The following is a 19,991-nucleotide window of genomic DNA, read 5'->3' on the forward strand; positions in this document are numbered from 1 at the left end:
CAAACAATGACCAGCTTCTCAGACCTGTAGCATGCTGCTAATGAATTTTTCATAACTCTGTAGAGATGTTTTCTGCGTTGCTGTTAATAATAAACCACAAAGCATGGGACTGAAAATGTATTTCCATTTTGCCAACTCTCTCTCCTGGCTTTATTTTCCTTCCCTCCAGGTCACCCTTCTTAAGGTCTTGCCCATCAATTATTATTATGGGATGCCTTGTATTTGTCACGTGTTAAGGAACTTGTCCCCACCTTCAGTTCAGTTCAGTTCAGTCGCTCAGTCGTGTCCGACTCTTTGCGACCCCATGAATCGCAGCACGCCAGGCCTCCCTGTCCATCACCAACTCCCAGAGTTCACCCAGACTCACGTCCATCAAGTCAGTGATGCCATCCAGCCATCTCATCCTCTGTCGTCCCCTTCTCCTCCTGCCCCCAATCCCTCCCAGCATCAGAGTCTTTTCCAATGAGTCAACTCTTCGCATGAGGTGGCCAAAGTACTGGAGTTTCAGCTTTAGCATCATTCCTTCCAAAGAAATCCCAGGGCTGATCTCCTTCAGAATGGACTGGTTGGATCTCCTAGGGAACCAATAAACTCATGTGAAGCTTTCAAGTCATATTTGAGAAGTGGTGATCATACATTAGAGAGCTTGATTCAAATTTGGCAAACGAGATGCCTCATTTTTCTATAATGAGGAGATGAAGTAGGAAGAAGATGTGAAGGAACTCAGTTTAGAGAAAGGAAAGCATGCTGGCCCATCCCTTTGCCTTCCAATGGGCCTGAAGCACTTGGTGTGCCAGCCATGCTGGGCTCCATCAGGTCCCTCAGAAGCCCCAGACTGTCTTCTACCTCTAGGCTTTCTGCACACACTTTCCCTCTCCCTGGAAGAACTTTTCCTCAACTCAAGTTAACTCTATGGCCCTTCATGTCTTAGCTGTAGCATCACATCGCTAGATCCATGAGGCAATATATTCCAGGTGCCAATACTTAGAACATTGCCTTATGTGCTGTATATAAATATATACATCCTAAGCCCCATATGGGCAAGACTTTGTAAGTCTTAACAGTCTCCTTTGTATGTCTAATGCATTTGACACAAAGTGGAATGAATGAATGAGTGAATGAATGTTGAAACTAATCAACCAGGTCACCTTTCAGAACAGACATTGGAAATGACTGAACACTTATCCCAACATCAAACCTATGACTCTTCTGCTCAAGTTTCCTCTTAGACACACTGCCCAGAACACTGTCAAGATCATCTGCAATGGCAACACAGCCTATTTGAGAGTGGACTTGCCTATTTTTTTGTTTGTTTGTTTTAAATGGACAAAAGTCATCAAGAATCAATCAAGCCAAGTTAAGATGGTAGCTTTCCATTTTGAAGGCTACTATTTAAGGTTAAGAGAAAATAAAGAGACTTGTTTTCTTGTAAAGTGACTCTGAAGAAAGTTTTCAAGAATGTCTTAAGTTATGCCAGCAGAGCTGGAGCAAGACAGCACTGATTATCTGTACCTTCCTTTTCCTTATCCAACATTAAGTATACTAAGGGAGATAATGGTGAGGTTCTTTTTAAAAAGTATTTCTTTTTAAAATTAATGTATTATTCTTATTATTTTATTTATTTTGGCCATGCCATAAGGCATGTGGGATCTTAGTTCCCCAACCAGGGATCGAACCCAAGCCCACTGATTGTGCAGTCTTACTGGATCACCAGGGAAGTCTGTGGTGAGGTTCTTGATCAGATAATCATGAGTCAGTGTCTGCTTTTTGATTTCAGTTTTGATTTCTGAGTTCTGCTGGAAAATGGAAATTCCATGATAAAATGAGGCTTACATCCAATCCACTGACAACTCTGACATCTGTAAACATGACATACGTTCTCCAGTTCACCATGGCCTTGTCTCCTCCTAAGTATCCAGCCCCTGGCTTGTTTTTCTTCTGTGGGTTCCCTGTCTGGTCCCAGAAAACAATTGACTGCGTGATCCCCTGAAATCAGATGACCTCATCTGTAAAACTCATGTCCCTTTCTGAAGTCATTTCAGAAAAATTTCATCTTAAATTAGGTGTCTTTATTATTAACATGATTATAACTGCATTTATTTCAACTGAAAGTATGTATTTTTAAAAACCAGGCCTGCCTCAAGTTTCTTAGCTCATCACAAGCGGATTCACAGATGTAGTAAAGTGACTTTACATATATATTCTATTAAGTCACAGATTTGCTAGTAACATTTGCCTCTCACAGTTGTCATTCCTGGAGATGCAAAGCGACAAACTCTACTCTCATAAACTCTGAGAGCTTTATAAATGGACACTCTTTCTAAAGGACCATGGTCATACATGAGAAGAAGCCTTATAAGCACACAGTAATTCTACTTCTAGGCATATTTCTTAAGATGCTTTACAAAGATTTCATTTCAAAAGTAGTCACTAAGGCTGTGTTTATGAGAGCTAGGAACCAGAAATAAATCTAACTCACTAAAGGGGGTTGTTTAACTCAATTATGCTACATCTTTATGCTGGAGTGTTACCAGCCATTTGAATTGCTATTAAAAAAAAATGGTTTTGGCAGGGAAAGACATTCATGTCTTAAGTCAAATTTTAAGAGGAAAAAGAAATAAATAAGAGAACATTATGAAATAAATAACATATAGTTGTTCATAGAAGTCATATGAAAGTACACATATGCATGCAGAAAAATCTGTAAGGCTCCATAACAAGATATTAGCAGTGCTGATCTGTGGGTGGTGGGATTATAAGTGTGTTCATTTTTCTTTTTTATTAAATGTACATTCTCTTTTTTTCCTTGGGTGAATATACTTTGCTTTAATGGCTATAAATGTCTTTTAAATAACTATTTAATGAGTTCCATTTCTAAAGTCAGTGTGAACATCTCATAACCTGGCATACATAACCTCAAGAGCCACCAAAGCACCTGCAAGAGCTCCAGGGAAATGTCACAGGGACCATCATGTACAATCACGGAGGGTATGGAAGGGACTTTCAGCTCCAGAGTTCTAACTCTGTGCCAGCCTGAACCTGGGGGCATCTTTCTTTCGTCTGTAGCAGAAGTGAAACAGTTTCCTCCCCAAACGGCCCCATCCTCTTAGGCAAACAAACATTCACAGCAGCACTAGTCACAAATAGTCATAAGGCAGAGACAACTCAAATGTTCACTGATGGGTGGATAAACAAAATGGGCAGATCCACACATTGGAATATTATTCAGCCATAAAAAGGAATGAAGTACTGGTGCATGTCACACCACGGATTGACCTTGAGGACACTGTGTTACGTGAAAGAAGCCACGCATAAAAGGCTGAGAACTGCATGATTTCATTTGTATGAAATACTCAGAAGTGGGAAAAAAGTACCGAAAATAGATTAAAGGTTGCCAGGGGATGGAGGATAGGAAAATTGGGGTGGACTGCTAACAAGTACAAGGTTTAGCTTTAGTTTTCTTGGTTGTTGAGTTTTTTTGTTTTTGTTTTCTTGCATGTGTGGTGATGGAGATGTTCTAAAATTAGATGGGGTCAGTGGTTGCATAACACTGCACACGTACGAAAAGTCATTCAGTTGTGTACTTGAGGAGCATTTAAATGGTGACTTTTATGTTATGCATATTTTACCTCAATTTTTAAAAACCTAGAAAAAGAAAAGCCGGGGTGGCTACATTAATATCAGAGAAATAGTTTTCAGAGCATGGAAAATTATCAGGATAAATAGTAACTTTACATAATGCTGGAGGGTGAAGTCACCAAGAAAACAACTCTCCCACATTTGTATAAACTTAAAAACAGCTCAAAATACATAAAAACAAAAACTGCTGGAACTACAAGGAGAAATGGAGAAATCCACATTTAGAGTAGGAGATACCAACACAGATTACCTCTGTCTAATCAATAAAACTTAAGAGAAAACCAACAAGGATATAGAGGACTTAGTACCATCAACCAACTGGACCTAACTGACATTTATACAATACTGCACCTATCAACACCAGAATTCACATTCTTTTCAGGTGCACCCATTACCTTCACCAAGAGAGAATATAGTCAAAGTGACAAAATAAACCCTAAACACTTTAAAAGAATCAAGATAGTATGTGTTCACTCATCATAACTGAATTGAACTGTTAAAAGAAGTCAGTAACAGAAAGATAACAGGAAACATCCACAGTGCTTGGAAATTAAATGACACACTCATAAAGAACATATGCATCAAAGAGAAAGCTTCAAAAGAAACTACAAAATAGGTGCACTAAAGGGAAATGAAAATATAACATACCAAAACTTGTGGGATGTAGCTAAAGTAATCTTTCAAGGGAAATTTACAGTGATAAATACTTACATTAGTAAAGGAAAAAGGTCTCAATTCAACAAAGTGTCCACCTCAAGAAAACAGAATAAAGAGGCACAAAATAAACCCAGAGCAAGCAGGAGAAAGGAAATAATAATAAGAAGAACAAAAAATGAATAAAATTAAAAACAGAAAAACAATATAGAAAATAAATGAAGCTAAAAATTAGTTCTCTGAAAATAAAACTAAAATTAATAAATCTCTAACCAGATTAACACAGAATAGAAGAGAAAGAACATACATTACCAACATTAGGAATGTAAGACCTCACTAAAAGAATAATAGGGAAATACTATGAGCAACTATCCAGATATAAATTCAGCAATTTAGATAAATTGTACCTATTCCTTCAGATCCACAAACTACTAAAATTCATCCAAGAATAAATTAAAGAAACTGAAAAGTGAAAGTGAAGTCGCTCAGTCGTCTCCGACTCCTAGCGACCCTATGGATTGCAGCCTACCAGGCTCCTCCATCCATGGGATTTTCCAGGCAAGAGTACTGGAGTGGGGTGCCATTGCCTTCTCCATAAAGAAACTGAAATTGTAGTTAAAAACCTTCCACAAAAAATTTAAATTAAGTCTCTACTCCACATAGTTTTCACTGGTGAATTCTACCAGCATCTAAAGATGCTGGGGCTGCTGCTGCTGCTGCTGCTAAGTCGCTTCAGTCGTATCTGACTCTGTGCGACCCCACAGACAGCAGCCCACCAGGCTCCGCCAGCCCTGGGATTCTCCAAGCAAGAACACTGGGGTGGGTTGCCATTTCCTTCTCCAATGCGTGAAAGTGAAGTCGCTCAGTCGTGTTCGACTCTTAGTGACTCCGTGGACTGCAGCCTACCAGGCTCCTCCATCCATGGGATTTTCCAGGCAAGAGTACTGGAGTGGGGTGCCATTGCCTTCTCCAATCTAAAGATGAAATAACACCAAACACCAATTCTACACAATCTCTTCCAGAAAAGAGAAGTAGAGGAAACAATTCCCAACTCATGTTATGAGGTCAGTATTACCCTGATAATTAAATAAAGATGGTACAAAAAAGGAAACCACAGACAATATCACTTATGAAGAAAGACACAGAAAACTCTCAATAAAATACTAAGGAATCAAATCCAGCAACATATTAAAATAATAGTATAGCAACATATTAAAAGGATAATATTGCTTTGGGGGTTTATCACAATGTACTGTTTATCCCACTCAGATAAGCATAACAATATAAAAAGTGGCAACTAACTTTGCTCTACGGCCTACCTAATAATAATAATAACAAAGGTCCATATAGTCAAAGCTATGGTTTTTCCAGTAGTTAGAAGGTAAAGCATCTGCCTGCAATGCAGGAAACCCCGGTTTAATCCCTGGGTTGGGAAGATCCCCTGGAGAAGGAAATGGCAATCCACTCCAGTATTCTTGCCTGGAGAATTCCATGGACAGAAGAGCCTGGTGGGCTACAGTCCATGGGATAGCAAAGAGTCGGACACGACTGAGCGACTAACACTAACACTTTTGCAATGTGAGAGTTGGACTATAAAGAAGGCTTGAGCACCAAAGAATTTACGTTTTTCAAACTGTGGAGTTGGAGAAGACTCTTGAGAGTCCCTTAGACAGCAAGATCCAACCAGTCAATCATAAAGGATCTGATCAGATCAGATCAGATCAGTCGCTCAGTCGTGTCCAACTCTTTGAGACCCCATGAATCGCAGCATGCCAGGCCTCCCTGTCCATCACCATCTCCTGGAGTTCACCCAGACTCACGTCCATCAAGTCAGTGATGCCATCCAGCCATCTCATCCTCTGTCGTCCACTTCTCCTCCTGCCCCCAATCCCTCCCAGCATCAGAGTCTTTTCCAATGAGTCAACTCTTCGCATGAGGTGGCCAAAGTACTGGAGTTTCAGCTTTAGCATCATTCCTTCCAAAGAAATCCCAGGGCTGATCTCCTTCAGAATGGACTGGGTGGGTCTCCTTGCAGTCCAAGGGACTCTCAAGAGTCTTCTCCAACACCACAGTTCAAAAGCATCAATTCTTGGGCGCTCAGCCTTCTTCACAGTCCAACTCTCACATCCATACATGACCCCAGGAAAAACCGTAGCCTTGACTAGATGAACCTTTGTTGGCAAAGTAATGTCTCTGCTTTTGAATATGCTATCTAGGTTGGTCATAACTTTCCTTCCAAGGAGTAAGCGTCTTTTAATTTCATGGCTGCAGTCACGATCTGTAGTGATTTTGGAGCCCAGAAAAATAAAGTCTGACACTGTTTCCATCATAAAGGAAATCAACCCTAAATATTCATTGGAAGGACTGATGCTGAAGCTGAAGCTCCAATACTTTGGCCACCTGATGCAAAGAGCTGACTCACTGGAAAAGACCCTGATGCTGGGAAAGATTGAAGGCAGGAGGAGAAGGGGATGACAGAGGACAGGATGATTGGATGGCATCATCAACTCAATGGACATGAGTTTGAACAAACTCCAGAAGACAGTGAAGGACAGGGAAACCTGGCATGCTGCAGTCTGTGGCGTCGCAGAGTGAGATGATACGACTGAGCGACTAAACAACAGTAAAAACAAAGAGCCTGGATGGGTTCTTTTTTATACCTGATAAGTTCTTTATTACACCTGTCTATTAGTCTCATTGCTCAAGTCCAGGCCGCCCAACACTGCCCAAGGCACCATGCCAGTGCCTTTGTGGATGGGCACAAAGAGACATATTCATGACAATTTCTGATTGCTGCGATACTCTGGGTAGGATTCGTGCACAGGCAAAGGAAATGTCACCATCAATAGTGACCCCAGAATCCAGAATTCTGTAAGAATAGAACTCACACAGGACAAAGCAGGGAGGCAGTGGCTGCAAAATTTGGGTTGGAGACTTGTCAGGAATCTGTGGACGCGGCTCTCTTGTCTCTACCTGGCAGGTTCCAGATCTAAATGCAAACACTTCTTGAGAGTTTGTCAGCCAAAGGAAGGACTGACCTTATTATCTTTTCCTCAGAGAGTAGAACCAAAGGATAGAAGTCATCAGAGAGCAGATACAGGTATACATAACGAGGATAATTCTAACCTTTATAACTCACCCATATCAAAAGGCTGACTTATAAAAGGGCTTGAATAGACATTTCTCCCAAGAGGATATACAAATGGTCAATCAGCACATGAAAAGATGCCTAATTCGTTAGTCACTGTGCTGTGCTGTGCTAAGCCGCTTCGGTTGCGTCTGACTCTTCGAGACCCTATGAACTATAGCCCACCAGGCTCCTCTGTCCATGGGATTCTCCAGGCAAGAATACTGGAGTGGGTTGCCATGCCCTCCTCCAGGGGATCTTCCCAACCCAGGGATAGAACCCATGTCTCTTTCATCTCCTGCATTGGCAGGCAGGTTCTTTACCACTAGCGCCACCTAGGAAGTGCAAATAGTAGGGAAATGCAAATCAAAACCACAATGAGACACCACTCCATGCCCACTAGGATGGCTATAATCAAAAAACCAGAAACTTGTAGGTATTGCCAAGGAGGTAGAGAAATTGGAACCCTGGGGCATTGTTGGTGGAAACAGAAAATGGTACAGTCACTGTGGAAAACAGTATGAAGGTTTCTCAAAATATTTAACACAGAATTACCATATGACCCAGCAATTCCACTCTAGATATATAACCCCAAAGAATTCAAAGCAGGGAACCAAACAGATACTCATAAAATAGTGTTCACAGCAGCATTATTCACAATAGTCAAAAGATGAAAATAACTCAAGGTTTTTCAACACAGGACAGATAAAGAAAACATAGACTATCCATACAATGTAATATTATTCAGCCATAAAAAGGAATGAAATACTGGTATATATACTATAACATGAATGAACCTTAGAAACATTATGCTATATGGTAAGAGCTGGACACAAAGGGCACACAGTGTACGATCCAACTTACATGAGATAACTAGAACAGTCAAGTTCATAGAGACAGAAAATAGAATAGAGGTGACCCTGTGGCTGGGGGCAGGTACAGAAAGGATACGGAATTTTTATTTGGAGTGATGAAAAAGTTATCCAGATGGATGGTGATGATGGATGCATAACACCGTGAATGTCCTTAATGCTGCTGAACTGTACATTTAAAAACAGTCAAAATGGTAAATTTCAGGTGATATATATATATATATAAAACCACAATTTTTAAAAAATGAAAAAATTTTTAAAGGCAGCCTTGTGAAGTAGTGCGTGCCCCAAATCACCTAGCCAAAGCTGGACATGGGCAGGAAGTGGGCTTGCACAACCTCTAGGGTCCTCTAACCTTGAAAGAACACACTTTTCAAGCCCTTGGATATCACGGCTTTTGACTCTTCTCTTTGCCGCACAAGCTTGAGACAAGTTCACGAGTAGTAAGGCCCAGCCCCATAACTGGTATTTTGTTATCCAACTTGCAGTTATGATGAGCACGTGGTTTAAAGACTAAAGCCTGCCAGGCACTGATGCGAAGTGAGTCACCTGTGAGCAAATTCAAAGATGCAGACCTGGTATAAGAATCTTGATTGCTAACGTCACCTGCAACCCAGCAGGTGTGCTACTATCCCATAGAAGGCTTCCATGGGCTTCTCCTTTTCACGCCTTGCTGTGTTAGTCCCTGCCTCTCACACACTGCGGCCTCAGTGATCAATGACTGAATAAATGAAACTCCCCTCAACTACCCAGGGCTGAAGCATCTCACCTCCCCGTGACCATCTACAGAGGGTATGATCATCAAAACCTCCGAAGCTAGTAAGCATTTGCCGTGTGCCAGGCACTTAAGACAGCTTTGTAATACATGAGTCCACTGAATCACCATAACAACCCTATGTCAAACTGTCCCGATTTTATGAGCAAGAAAACTGAGGCTCAGCAAGGAGAGCTCATTGACCCTCAGGTTACTGAGCTAGTAAATCCTGAACTCAGACTGGGATCCAAGCAGTCGTACTGCAGAGCCCAAGCCTTCCCAACTATTTAGCTCTACTGTTTCAAGCACTGACCCAAATTTCCAAGGACTCAATTATGCTATAATTTTTGAGCCTTCATCTCATTTTTCTCTCCTGGTCCAGGGAAATCGAAGGCATCCATCTTTGGAATGCATCCATGGCTTTAATCAATGGCTGCCTAGTAACTCCAGGGGGCCCATGCTTTCAGTCTTTATCAAGAACAAGCTTTGCATTATGACAAAACACAGAAAGAAAGAAAGTGAATGTGTTAGTCACTCAGTCGTGTCTATTCTTTGCAACCTTGTGGACTCCTCTGTGCATGGGATTCTCCAGGCAAGAATACTAGAGTGGGTTACCATGCCCTTCTCCAGGGGATTTTCCTGCCCTAGGGATCGAACTGGGGTCTCCTGCATTGTAGTCAGATTCTTTACCATCTGAGCCACCAGGGAAGCCTGAAATCACCTCAATGCTCAAAAGCAGCACTGACCAACTGAAATACACTTTGAGCTGCCTGTATCACTTAAAATGTTCTAATAACCTCAGGAAAAAAATAAGATGCAGATGAAATTAATTTTAACATAGTTTGTTTAACCCAATATGTCTAAAAAAAAAATCAATGAGCTATTTCACATTCTATTCTTTATTCTAAGAGTTTGGGATCTGGTGTGTATTTCACAGGGGCTTCCCTGGTGGCTCAGTGGTAAAGAATCTGCCTGCAATGCAGGAGCCATAAGGAGATGCAAGATGGATCCCTGGGTCAGGAAGATGCCCTGGAGGAGGGCACGGCAACCCGCTCCAGTATTCTTGCCTGGGAATCCCATGGACAGAGGAGCCCTGCAGGCTACAGTCCATAGTGTTGCAAAGAGTCGGACACGACTGAAGCGACTTGGCATGCACCGTAGCACATGTATTTTACAACTATAGCACATTTCGATTAGAACTCGCCACATTTCAATTGATCAACAGCCAAAGTGGCAAATGGCTGGACCTTTCAGATCTACAATCCTCTTCTCATCTTTCCTTTTCTCTGTGAATGCCCTGCTTTGTCTCCATCAGTTCTGTATTTCTCTTCCATCACCATCGGGAATGGTCACTGATGGGAGCATGTGAGTGGTGGAGTATTCCATCCTCACCATTCTCATGAATCCCCCAGCTCCCATCTCGGATCACACTGCTCTGATTGTCTGTTCTTCCTCCTTTGCCTGCACTTGCCCTCAGCTTTGCTTTCTTTGCTTCCAGGTCAGGCCCTCTTTGGGACTCCAGAGAGGAGCTGTCAACCTCTTCCCAGAATCAAGGCTCCCTGAATTTGCAGGATTGGGGTCAGATCAGTGACTCCAAACCTCAGTCAACTGCCTTGTAAAACAGGAACAACTATAGTTATGGTCACTCCCCACTGGAGAGACATTCCAAGGGTCACAGAAACCCTGCCAAAGAAAATCAGGCTTTTTTTTCCTCTCCCATGTCTGTCCCTTTTCCCTCCCCACCCCTCATCTTCATCCTCCTTCCTGGATGCCTTGTCCCCCTTGGCTTCCTTGGCTTTTGAATACCTTCCATTGCCCAGCTCCAGAGCAGCAAGGAGGAAGCCCAGGTCCCACAGATAGAGTCCGATGCGGATGGCTGGAAGACAGCCCAGAAAACCAGTCGTCCTCAGGGAGAGGAGGAAGACTCCTCAATTTTCTACCCATTAGAGGAAGGATTAGAGCTCCCTAGTAGAACCTTTCACAGAGAACCCTTCAGAACCCTTGTTGCTGAGTCAGACGTTTGGGATCACACTCCACCCATGTCCCTACAAGAAAAAGGCAGAGGCTGGGTCACTGCAGGCTGGCCACCATCTATGGAAAACCACGTGCTCCTCTCGTCTATGCAGGTTCCCAGGTCCTTCTCAACCAGAAACACGAAAGATGAAATTCTGGCCTGAGACAACTGCCTCCTTAAACCCAAGCTCTTGGTCATCAAAATACAGGCAACCAAAAATCAAAACAAAACATAAATCCAGACTAAGGATATGGAAAACCAGGTCCTTTCCCACACTGTAAGTAAAAGGTAATTTGGCAAGACCTATCAAAAGTCCAGAAACTTTGCATATTGCCAGATCCAGCAATTCTACTTCGAGAAATCAAAGACAAGCATTACTACAGGCCACGAGGATGTCTACCACAGTATTATTTATAGTAGTAGAAAATGGGAAACATATACAACTTTAAGAATTACATTAAATAAGTTAAATAAATTTTCGTATGTTCATATAACACTACACAACCATTAAAAATATTGTTTAATAAGGTGAAAAGATATTCCTGACATGTTAAGTGAACTTTATATATCCAGCCTTCCTCAAATCTCTAGGCTCACAAACCCAACTGTCTACTTCACAAACATTAAATGTCTAAACAGGCCTGAATCGTCAAGCCCAATCTGATGCACCCCAAGTCTTCACACTTCAAATAATGGCACCGCCATTCATTTAGTTCTTAGGCCAAACACCTAAGAATAACCCTCAGTTCTTTATTTCCCTTCGCGCCTCACATCGATTCATGAGCACCTCTCACGCCTGTGAACTTCTGAGTCCAACTACTTGCTCCATCTCCCCATCATCACTGGAGTCAAAAGGACCGTCATTCCTGGCTTTGACTCCCACACCAGCCTCCCAGTTTGTTTCCCTGCTCCCAGTCTTATGCCCCTATTAACTATTTTCCCTGCAGCAATCAAAAGGATCTTTTAAATAAGTCAGTCCCCAACCCTTTTCACAGTTAGAACAAAATCCAAGTATCTTAGCCAAGCCCTCCATGACCAGGGCCCCGTGTCTTCCTCCTACTGTGCCCCTCATCCCTTCCCCACTCACTCTGCTCCAAATACAGTGGTCCCTGTGCTGTTCTCATAATATGTGGAATGTATTCCCACCCAAGAACTCTGTACCTGCTGTTCCCTCTGCCTTGCACACTCCCCAGATATTTCATGTCTTGCTCCCTCATGTCTGTGAAATCTCCCCAAGGGGTAGGGCCTTTGCTGATCGTCCCATACCCCTCTCTCTCTTTCCTATGCTCTTTTGGGTTTATTTGGGAATTTTTCCATGTGGTTCAGTTACATCAGATTGTTCACTAGTCCCGAAAGAACCACACCTGCCAAATCCATATCCTTGAATACGAACTCCCACACAGACCATGGGCTCAACCACATAATTTGCTTTGGCCACTAGCATTAGTGGGACATTAGCAAAGGTTACAGAAGCAGAGGCTGAAAATGGGCTATGAACTGGAGCCTGCCTTCTTGGAACACTTGCTGCTGCCACCATGTGAGAAACCTGGATGACACTATAAATCAACTATACTTCAATCTTAAGGAGACAGAATAGAAGGAAGGGAGGAAGGAATCTGAGGTGTCCTGCTGGAAAGGCCATGTGGAAGAGAAGTGGGGTGCCTTAGCCAACCACTAGCCAACCGTCAGCCACGTGAGTCCACACGGGACCATTCAGTCTCAATGGACCCACCAGATAACCACAACTACACAAGTGGCCCAGGCAAGATCAGAACTGGCCGGCTGAGTCCAGTCCCAACTGCAGACTTGTAAGCAGATAAATAACTGTTGTTTTAAACCACTAAGTCCTGGGTTGGCTAGTTTTAGAGCAGTAGATAACTATTACGCTAGCTTCTCATTAGCTGTGGCAGAGACTACCAGCTCTTCAGTCAGTTTGGGCCCACTTCACCATCTTGTTGGCAATGTTGTGACTCAATTCTAGCCAACAGAATGCAAACAGAACTGATGAGGGCACTTTCAGGGGTGAGGCTTTTAAGAGGCTTTGTTTTCTCCACACTTTTGTCCCTTTCTGGATGCAAACAAATGACAATGTTGCAGAATGGAAAGGGCCTGGACCATGAGAGAAACATCCACCAACCAAGACAGCAAGAGTAAGACTTCCACTCTACTGGAGCCATTACACATTTGGGGATCTATATAGCTTCACCTAACTAATACATAACTGAGATTCTCTGTTCACTTGTTTATTGTCTGTCTGCCCCAACCCCACCTTGACATTCACCCGTAAATGTAAGCACCTTGAGAGCAGGGGCCTCACCTGCCTTATTTATCACTGTGTTTCTAGTGCCTAAAACAGCTCTGGGCACACGGTGAGTGTTCACTAAGTATCTACACCTGTCAGAAATTAAATATGGCCAGAGGGGCTTTGCAGCTCCTCCCACTTAGTGGCAGTCTTGTTCCCCAACATCTAAATTCAGGCTGGCATGTGACTTGTGCCAACACATAAAAGGCAATGAAAATGACATTGTGTGACTTCTGAATCTCAAGACCCTTTGCAACTTTCGCTGTGACCCTCTTGGAATACTGGGACCATGTAAAAACCCAGGTGATCCCACTGGAGAGTCCACGTGGAGGGAAAGGCTCGGCTCTCTCAGCAGCCAGTGCACCTGCCAGTCAATGTGGCCACACGCTAAGTCCAGGCCAGACCAGCAGAAGAACTGCCTGGCCGATCCCAACACACAGAATCACTGAAAATAACGGGATACTGTCTGAGGTCCAGTTTCCCAAACATAATTAAGTCTAGGTATGGTCTCTCTAACCATTATTAATAATTGAGATAGAACAGATTAAAAACAAGTAATTGGTAAGTGATGGCTAGAATGCCCTTGCTGTATAAGGAGATTCTGTTACTTACTTATCCCCCAACCCAATCCCTGATATCTCCCTCCTCTTATAATTTAACCAAAATAGAACCCAACTCAGGACCACCCACACCTGGCCACTGCCCACCAGTCCTAGGGCCACTCAGTCATCTTTCAGATGGTCTCTGTGCCTCCAGGTTCTTTCACAACCCGTATACCCTAAAGATCAAGGATCAGCAAACTACAGCCCATGGGCCAAATCTGACCCACCGCCCGTTTTTGTAAGGCTTGACCTGAAACCTAAGAAAACATTTTTAATGTAAAAAAAAAAATTAGAAGGAAAATAATATTTCATGACATGTGAAAATTATATCAAATTCAAGGTTCAGGGCCCCTAGGTGAATTTTTATAAGAACACGTTTATTTCTGGATTGTCCGTGGCTACTGCAAGCTACAGCAGCAGAGCTGAGTGGTTGCGATGAAAACCTCATAGCTCACAAAGCCTCAACACCTTACTATCTGTCCCTTCACAGAAAAAGCCGGCTGGTCCCTCCTGTTAGTTCCTCCTACCATTGGACTAAACTTTAAGCAACTTTTTAATTGTATTCCCTCCAAAACCTTTAAAAATTTCCACCTCTTCCCTCAAAGAGATAAAAACTTTGTTGGTCTGACTTCCCAGTTCTAAGGCAGACCCCAGGAGTTTGTGACCTGAATTCGTTTCTTACGAAGATCTCCCAGGTACTCGCCATTCTGGGCCAACCCGTCTGTAAGCTGCCCCTTGAAGGCAGGACAGTGCCTCTATCGTTTGTTGTTCTGGCCCAGAAAGCTCCTCTGGCCCACTGCAATTGAAACCCTCTCCATCCTTCACTCCATTCAGAGTCGCAGCTTTTTAACCAAGAATGCTTCCCTAACCACTCTGCCCCATGTTTCCCTGGGTGAATTCTATGGAACATCAAGCCCAAAAGACATCTTTGGAAAAAGACGTCTGCAGATGTTCACCTTCCTTGGAGTCACAATGTACAAATACGGCATATTAAAGGCTCTGAGAAGTCCTGCAGTCCAGATGCCTATCTATCTCTTTTGCTGAACTCAGCCTTTCCCCAGTGAGTAAACTATGGGATTTATTTTGTCTACAGAATACTTGTTGACCACCAGCATCTAGTACAGTGCCTGGAATTCAGCACTTGTTGAAAAAATGAATAATGCTGACATCCCATGGAACTAGGGTTCCACAAAACATACTTTGGAAATGCTGCTCAAGCTCCTTCTGCTGTCCCTCTAGTCTGAGCTGTTCCCTCCCATGTCACCTACTCCACACCACGTGATGATCATCATCACCATCAAAGGAGCAAGCATTGCGCTACAGACAGTGTTAGACCCTTGAAAATGTCATCTCTTTTCATCCTCACAACCACCTCTGAGGTAGGTAATGTTATTCTTCCACTATTTTGCCAAAAATGAAACCATGGGTCAGAAAACTTAAATCATTAGGCCAAGATAAAGTAAGTGGAAAAGCAAGAAGACAAGACTACATAGGTCTAACTCCAAAGCTCATGACCTTTCTTCTCTGCCAGAGTGCCTCCTGACAATGTACTGTGGCCAGCGTGGCTGGCTGCCCACCCAATATCCCTTCTAGCTCTCTTCTGCTAACGGAACCCTGGTTTTATACAGAGTAGCAACAGGTCAAACCAGGAAATGGATTGCAACCACCTAAATCAGTCATGACAATGGTCCCATTGCCTTGCAGCTTGGATAAGTGATTTGACCTAGTGCTGGCCAAGAAGACGTACTAAAACAACATTTGTGGGGTAGTGAGGAGAGGTGTTTTACGGAAGCCAAACAAAGATATGAAGCCTTTATTCCCTCCCACTCATCTGGTCCCCCTCTTCCCTACCTTGAACCTGGGTGTAATGATGAAAGCTTCAGCAGCCATCTTGAAACTGTAAGATAGAGGCCATGAGAATTCACAAAGATATCAGTCCTGATGTTATTAAGTCACTGAGCCAACTCAAGCAGCTATATACCTCCAGACTTCTCGTTACTTGAGAGAAAGAAACCATTATTTGCTTAACCACGCCAGTTGGATTTTCCGTTTCACGCAGCTGAACACATTCCTAATGGATGCAGATGCAGTCTCCCATATCACTTACTGTTGAACTTAATCATTATCTCACATGTACGTTATTACTCTTGTCTCTCTCATCATAAAGTATGCTTCTTGGAGGGTAAGTCCATGTCGTATATTTTTGTTTCCACAGGGGTATAGGCAAGAATTTCAGGAATGGTCTGTTCAATTTACTGCTTTCTTTAGTGCTTGTGAGCAGAGAGAGATCATCGTCGAATAGCTGAAATATGGCCTCTATCTCTTATTTAGTCTTTCCATGGTGTCAATCGGAAAGCATGCATCAGAAATACCTGACTGTTTATTAAACACAGCCTACTGGGCCCCCTCCAATCCCAACTGAATTAGAATCTCCGGGGTTAAAGGCTGAGAATGGACATTTGCAATAAGCTCCCCCAGGTGGTTTTGATACATAAAATTTGACAACTTCTGGGATTCAAAAACAACAACAACTGTGGATCCAAAACCTATGTGAGGTTTGGCAGGACTTGGCTGGACCCTAAGGCACCAGCCCTCCTCAGGGGCCCTACCTTAGCCCTGGAGATCTAGGAAGCCTAAATTGGCATAATTGCTCAAGACCCTTTCTTGGGCAATATAGATAACGTAGCTGGCACGCTCTGTGGCATACTGGGATTAGGAAACAAACAGATGCACTCCCAGTAATTGCCACCTCCCACCATACCAGTGCCTACCTCTCCCAGTTTAAAAAGAAACCTCTATGCAGAAAAGAAGCAATGAAATCAGTGGTCCACTGCAACAATCACCATGAGCCACAGAGCTCTCAGAGGATGAAGCGTGTTGAAAAGAAGAAAAGAAAACTAGAGAAAGTTACATACTGATACACAAGCTAGCACTTGGGACTCCTGACTCAGAGGATCAGAAGAGACCTCCGGTGGCCCTTTTGGGTTATTTCTTTATTTACAGCATGCAATTCTGAACAGAATCTTCTCTGAGGCACTGCTCAAACAGAGATGGAAGGCTGGGCCAGGGCATCCCACACTTTTTCTTCCATTGGCAGAGTCCCAGCCTGCATGGCTCTCCAAAGCTCCGAGAAAGAAAATACCTGTGCCTCCCAACAGAATTCCCACGCCTCTGCTACCCCTTGACACTTTTTCATTTCTGACAGTTATTTTCCAGGTGACAGGTGCACACAGAGACACATTCTAGGGGAGCAAATAGCATAGTCAATATACACAGACACACACACAAACTTCACTTTCAAACTGATGGCCTTCCTGCCTGCTGACATCTAGCCAAATTTAAAACCACGGAGAAAGACTTGAAAGTGAATCAGAGAGAGGTGCTCATCCATGCTGGGATGGGAGCACAAGGGCTAAAAGATTCAGCCTGGGATTGAAGAGTGCAGGCCTTGGAAACTCGCGGGCTGGAACGAAGGGCCCTCCCAGCTCTGCACATGCCAGCTCCACCACGGGGAGAACCACTTTCCTCTGTTCCCAGCCCCATGGCCACCACCCTCAGCAAATGCCAGCTAATGGGAGTTCCCACATTTCATCAAGCCTCAAACCATGTGTACCACCGGCCGGTTTGAGGAAGGGAGGTGAGTTAAACCCTTCAAGTGTTTGGAACACCGTGGATGCCAGGCATTTTCTAAACCTCTTGAAACCTTCCTTTGACCAGATGGCCTTGGAAAGGAATAATTTCTGCCATCTTCTTTCTGAGTAACTTTGCATCCATCCTACCTCCCACCCCACCCCACCCCCCTCCCCCCGGACAAAATTGCTTCAAACTCCCCCTCAAGTTCTGTTAGAGAGAATGTTATAACACGCCAAAGATAACTCCTCCTCCCGACCCCCCCCCCCACCCTTTTTTTTTCACCGTCCCACCAAGATTCCAGAGTATTTTCTCACACCACCTGTGTGTGCCGATCCAGGCTTTTTCATTAAAAAAAAAAAAAAAAAGCATGCTTCAGGCCTGCAACAGCTCCCTGAATCAAAATGATTCTACTGGAAATGGGGAGCTCAACGGGGAATTCTTTTTCAGGCATCTTGCCTCCTGACATGTGTACCCCTGAAAACAAACAAACCAAATCCAAGGAGCCAAAGGTGGGGGGCGGTGGGCGGGCTGGGAAGAAGACCGAGAAAGACGAGGTCTACATTTATAGGCAGTCCCATTCCGCGAGCAAAAACCACCTTTTGACCACCTGCAGAATGCGCAAGGTCACGTGGGTTCTCTGCAGCGCCTTAATGTCTTTACCCTGCACACAAGCCCCCCGCGGCATATCAACAAATCCACAAGCGGAAAAAAGAGAGAACTCACTCCTCAGAGAGGAAGTGAACGATAACCACAGCCGCCAGAACAATAATAAAGACTAACAATTACTACTACTGCTCCCACCACCCAGCCAAGCGGCAGCCGACAGCGGTACAGTGAAGGGACATCCAAGCGCAGGGTTTGCAAGATAAATCACAGAAGATCGAAGACCGAACCATGCCCACCTTGCAAACCTCCCACCCCCTCCACCCCACCCCCAACAAACAGAAGGGAAAAGGGGATGGTGGGGGAGAAAGGGGAGGGGAGGAAGGATTGCTTTTTTTTTTTCCCATAGGCAACACCTACCTCCAAGGTCCGGATTTCTTTTTGTGTGAGGTCGTTGGAGGTAGCACATTTGGTCCTAAGCCCTTCCAGGTTGGAGATGCTCAGGTCTATCATGTTTTGGACCAACTCGCACTGCTGTAAGGCTTTTTGCAAACTCAGAGGCTGCTGCTCCTCGCTTTTCGTCATGTTTTCCTCATCCATCGCTTGCTCTACAAGCCCCCTTCCCCTCCTCCTCCTCCCAGAGAGAAAAAAGGGGGGTGTGTGGGGGGGAGTAGAGGTAGTCTACCCCCTACGCCTCTCCAACCACTGCGACTTCTCAACAGTGTCTCATGAAGAAGAAACCCAACATCTCACACAGGGTTGAGGGGGTGGGGGTGGGAGGAGGGGACAAGAGCCAAAATTTATTATTTTATTTTGGGGTGTCAAGCAGACTCCATTAGAACGTCTCCCCTCTCTGAGTCTCTGGTCCCTGAGAAGAAGAGATGCTGTTTCTCAGAAGCAAACCAGGTGATGTGATGCTGTCTGTACACTTGCGGGGAGGGGGGGGCGGGGAGAAGGAGGAGGGGGAGGGAGAGGAGGAGGAGAAGGAAAATAGCGCTCACTCTTTACACACCGGCTCCGTGAAGGACAAAATTATATATTTTTGGCTGGCTGGCTTTTATGTCAAAAAAAATCTGGTTTGCCCCCCTCCCAGTTGCAGTGACACGGCATTGTCCACCGTTTGGGGTGCTTTAGCGCGTTCTCAAGATGCTGTCTGCATTGCTCCCGCGGCTGCGGCGGCGACTGCGGCTGGCTGCTGTCTCGTCCTCGCGCTGCTGCTGCTGCCGCCGCCGGGCTCCGGGGGTGACGGCTGCTGCATTCGCTCCTGCCTCGCTCCACACCGACATCTTGCCTGTCAATCACGGGGAGGAGGGAGCGAGGGAGCGCCGGCGAGGGATGGAGAGCGAGCGAGAGACCTGCAGGGGAGCGGGTTGGTGGAGAGGCGCCGTGCGCGCATCCGCCCCCGCCGGGCCCGGGCTCCGGCTCGCCAGGGACCCGCTGGAGGAGGCGGAGGTGGAGCGCGCAGGCTCGCGCACCTGGCCGGGGAAAGGGACGGCTCCCAGCGCGGGTAGGGGGAGCGGGGGGCGGGATTTCTAGGGGATGCGGAGCTCGCGTGGCAAAGTGAAATTACTACCGGGCGTGCGTGCGAGCGAGCAATCGGCGGGCGGGGGCGCGGGGGAAGCGCGCGGCGGCTGAGGCTGCTCCTGGGGGCGGTGGAGAAGGCAGGGAGTGTGCCAGAGCGCGGAGACTGGGCGAGGGGGCGGGGAGAGGGATTTGGTGGCCGGGCGGGGGTGGGGGACACTACTACTGCACCGCTCTCGCGAGAGGAGGCCGGCGCGCGGCTCAGCAGGT

The 19,991-nt window shown here is 44.9% G+C and overlaps 1 protein-coding gene across 3 annotated transcripts in view; it reads right to left on the bottom strand.

Moving 5' to 3' along the window:
• KSR2 (kinase suppressor of ras 2) overlaps window positions 1-19,115 on the bottom strand; it is a 438,490-nt gene extending 419,375 nt beyond the window's left edge. For all 3 annotated transcript variants that reach the window (XM_027566717.1, XM_027566715.1, XM_027566716.1), the window contains exon 1: window positions 18,621-19,115. In XM_027566717.1, the coding sequence (XP_027422518.1) occupies window positions 18,621-18,800 (180 nt within the window). In that variant the 5' untranslated portion in view covers window positions 18,801-19,115. The remainder of the gene's footprint in view (window positions 1-18,620) is intronic.
• Window positions 19,116-19,991: the final 876 nt, after the last annotated feature.

The sequence above is a fragment of the Bos indicus x Bos taurus genome, chromosome 17 (genome assembly GCF_003369695.1).
Source record: "Bos indicus x Bos taurus breed Angus x Brahman F1 hybrid chromosome 17, Bos_hybrid_MaternalHap_v2.0, whole genome shotgun sequence".
Classification (NCBI taxonomy): Eukaryota; Metazoa; Chordata; class Mammalia; order Artiodactyla; family Bovidae; genus Bos; species Bos indicus x Bos taurus.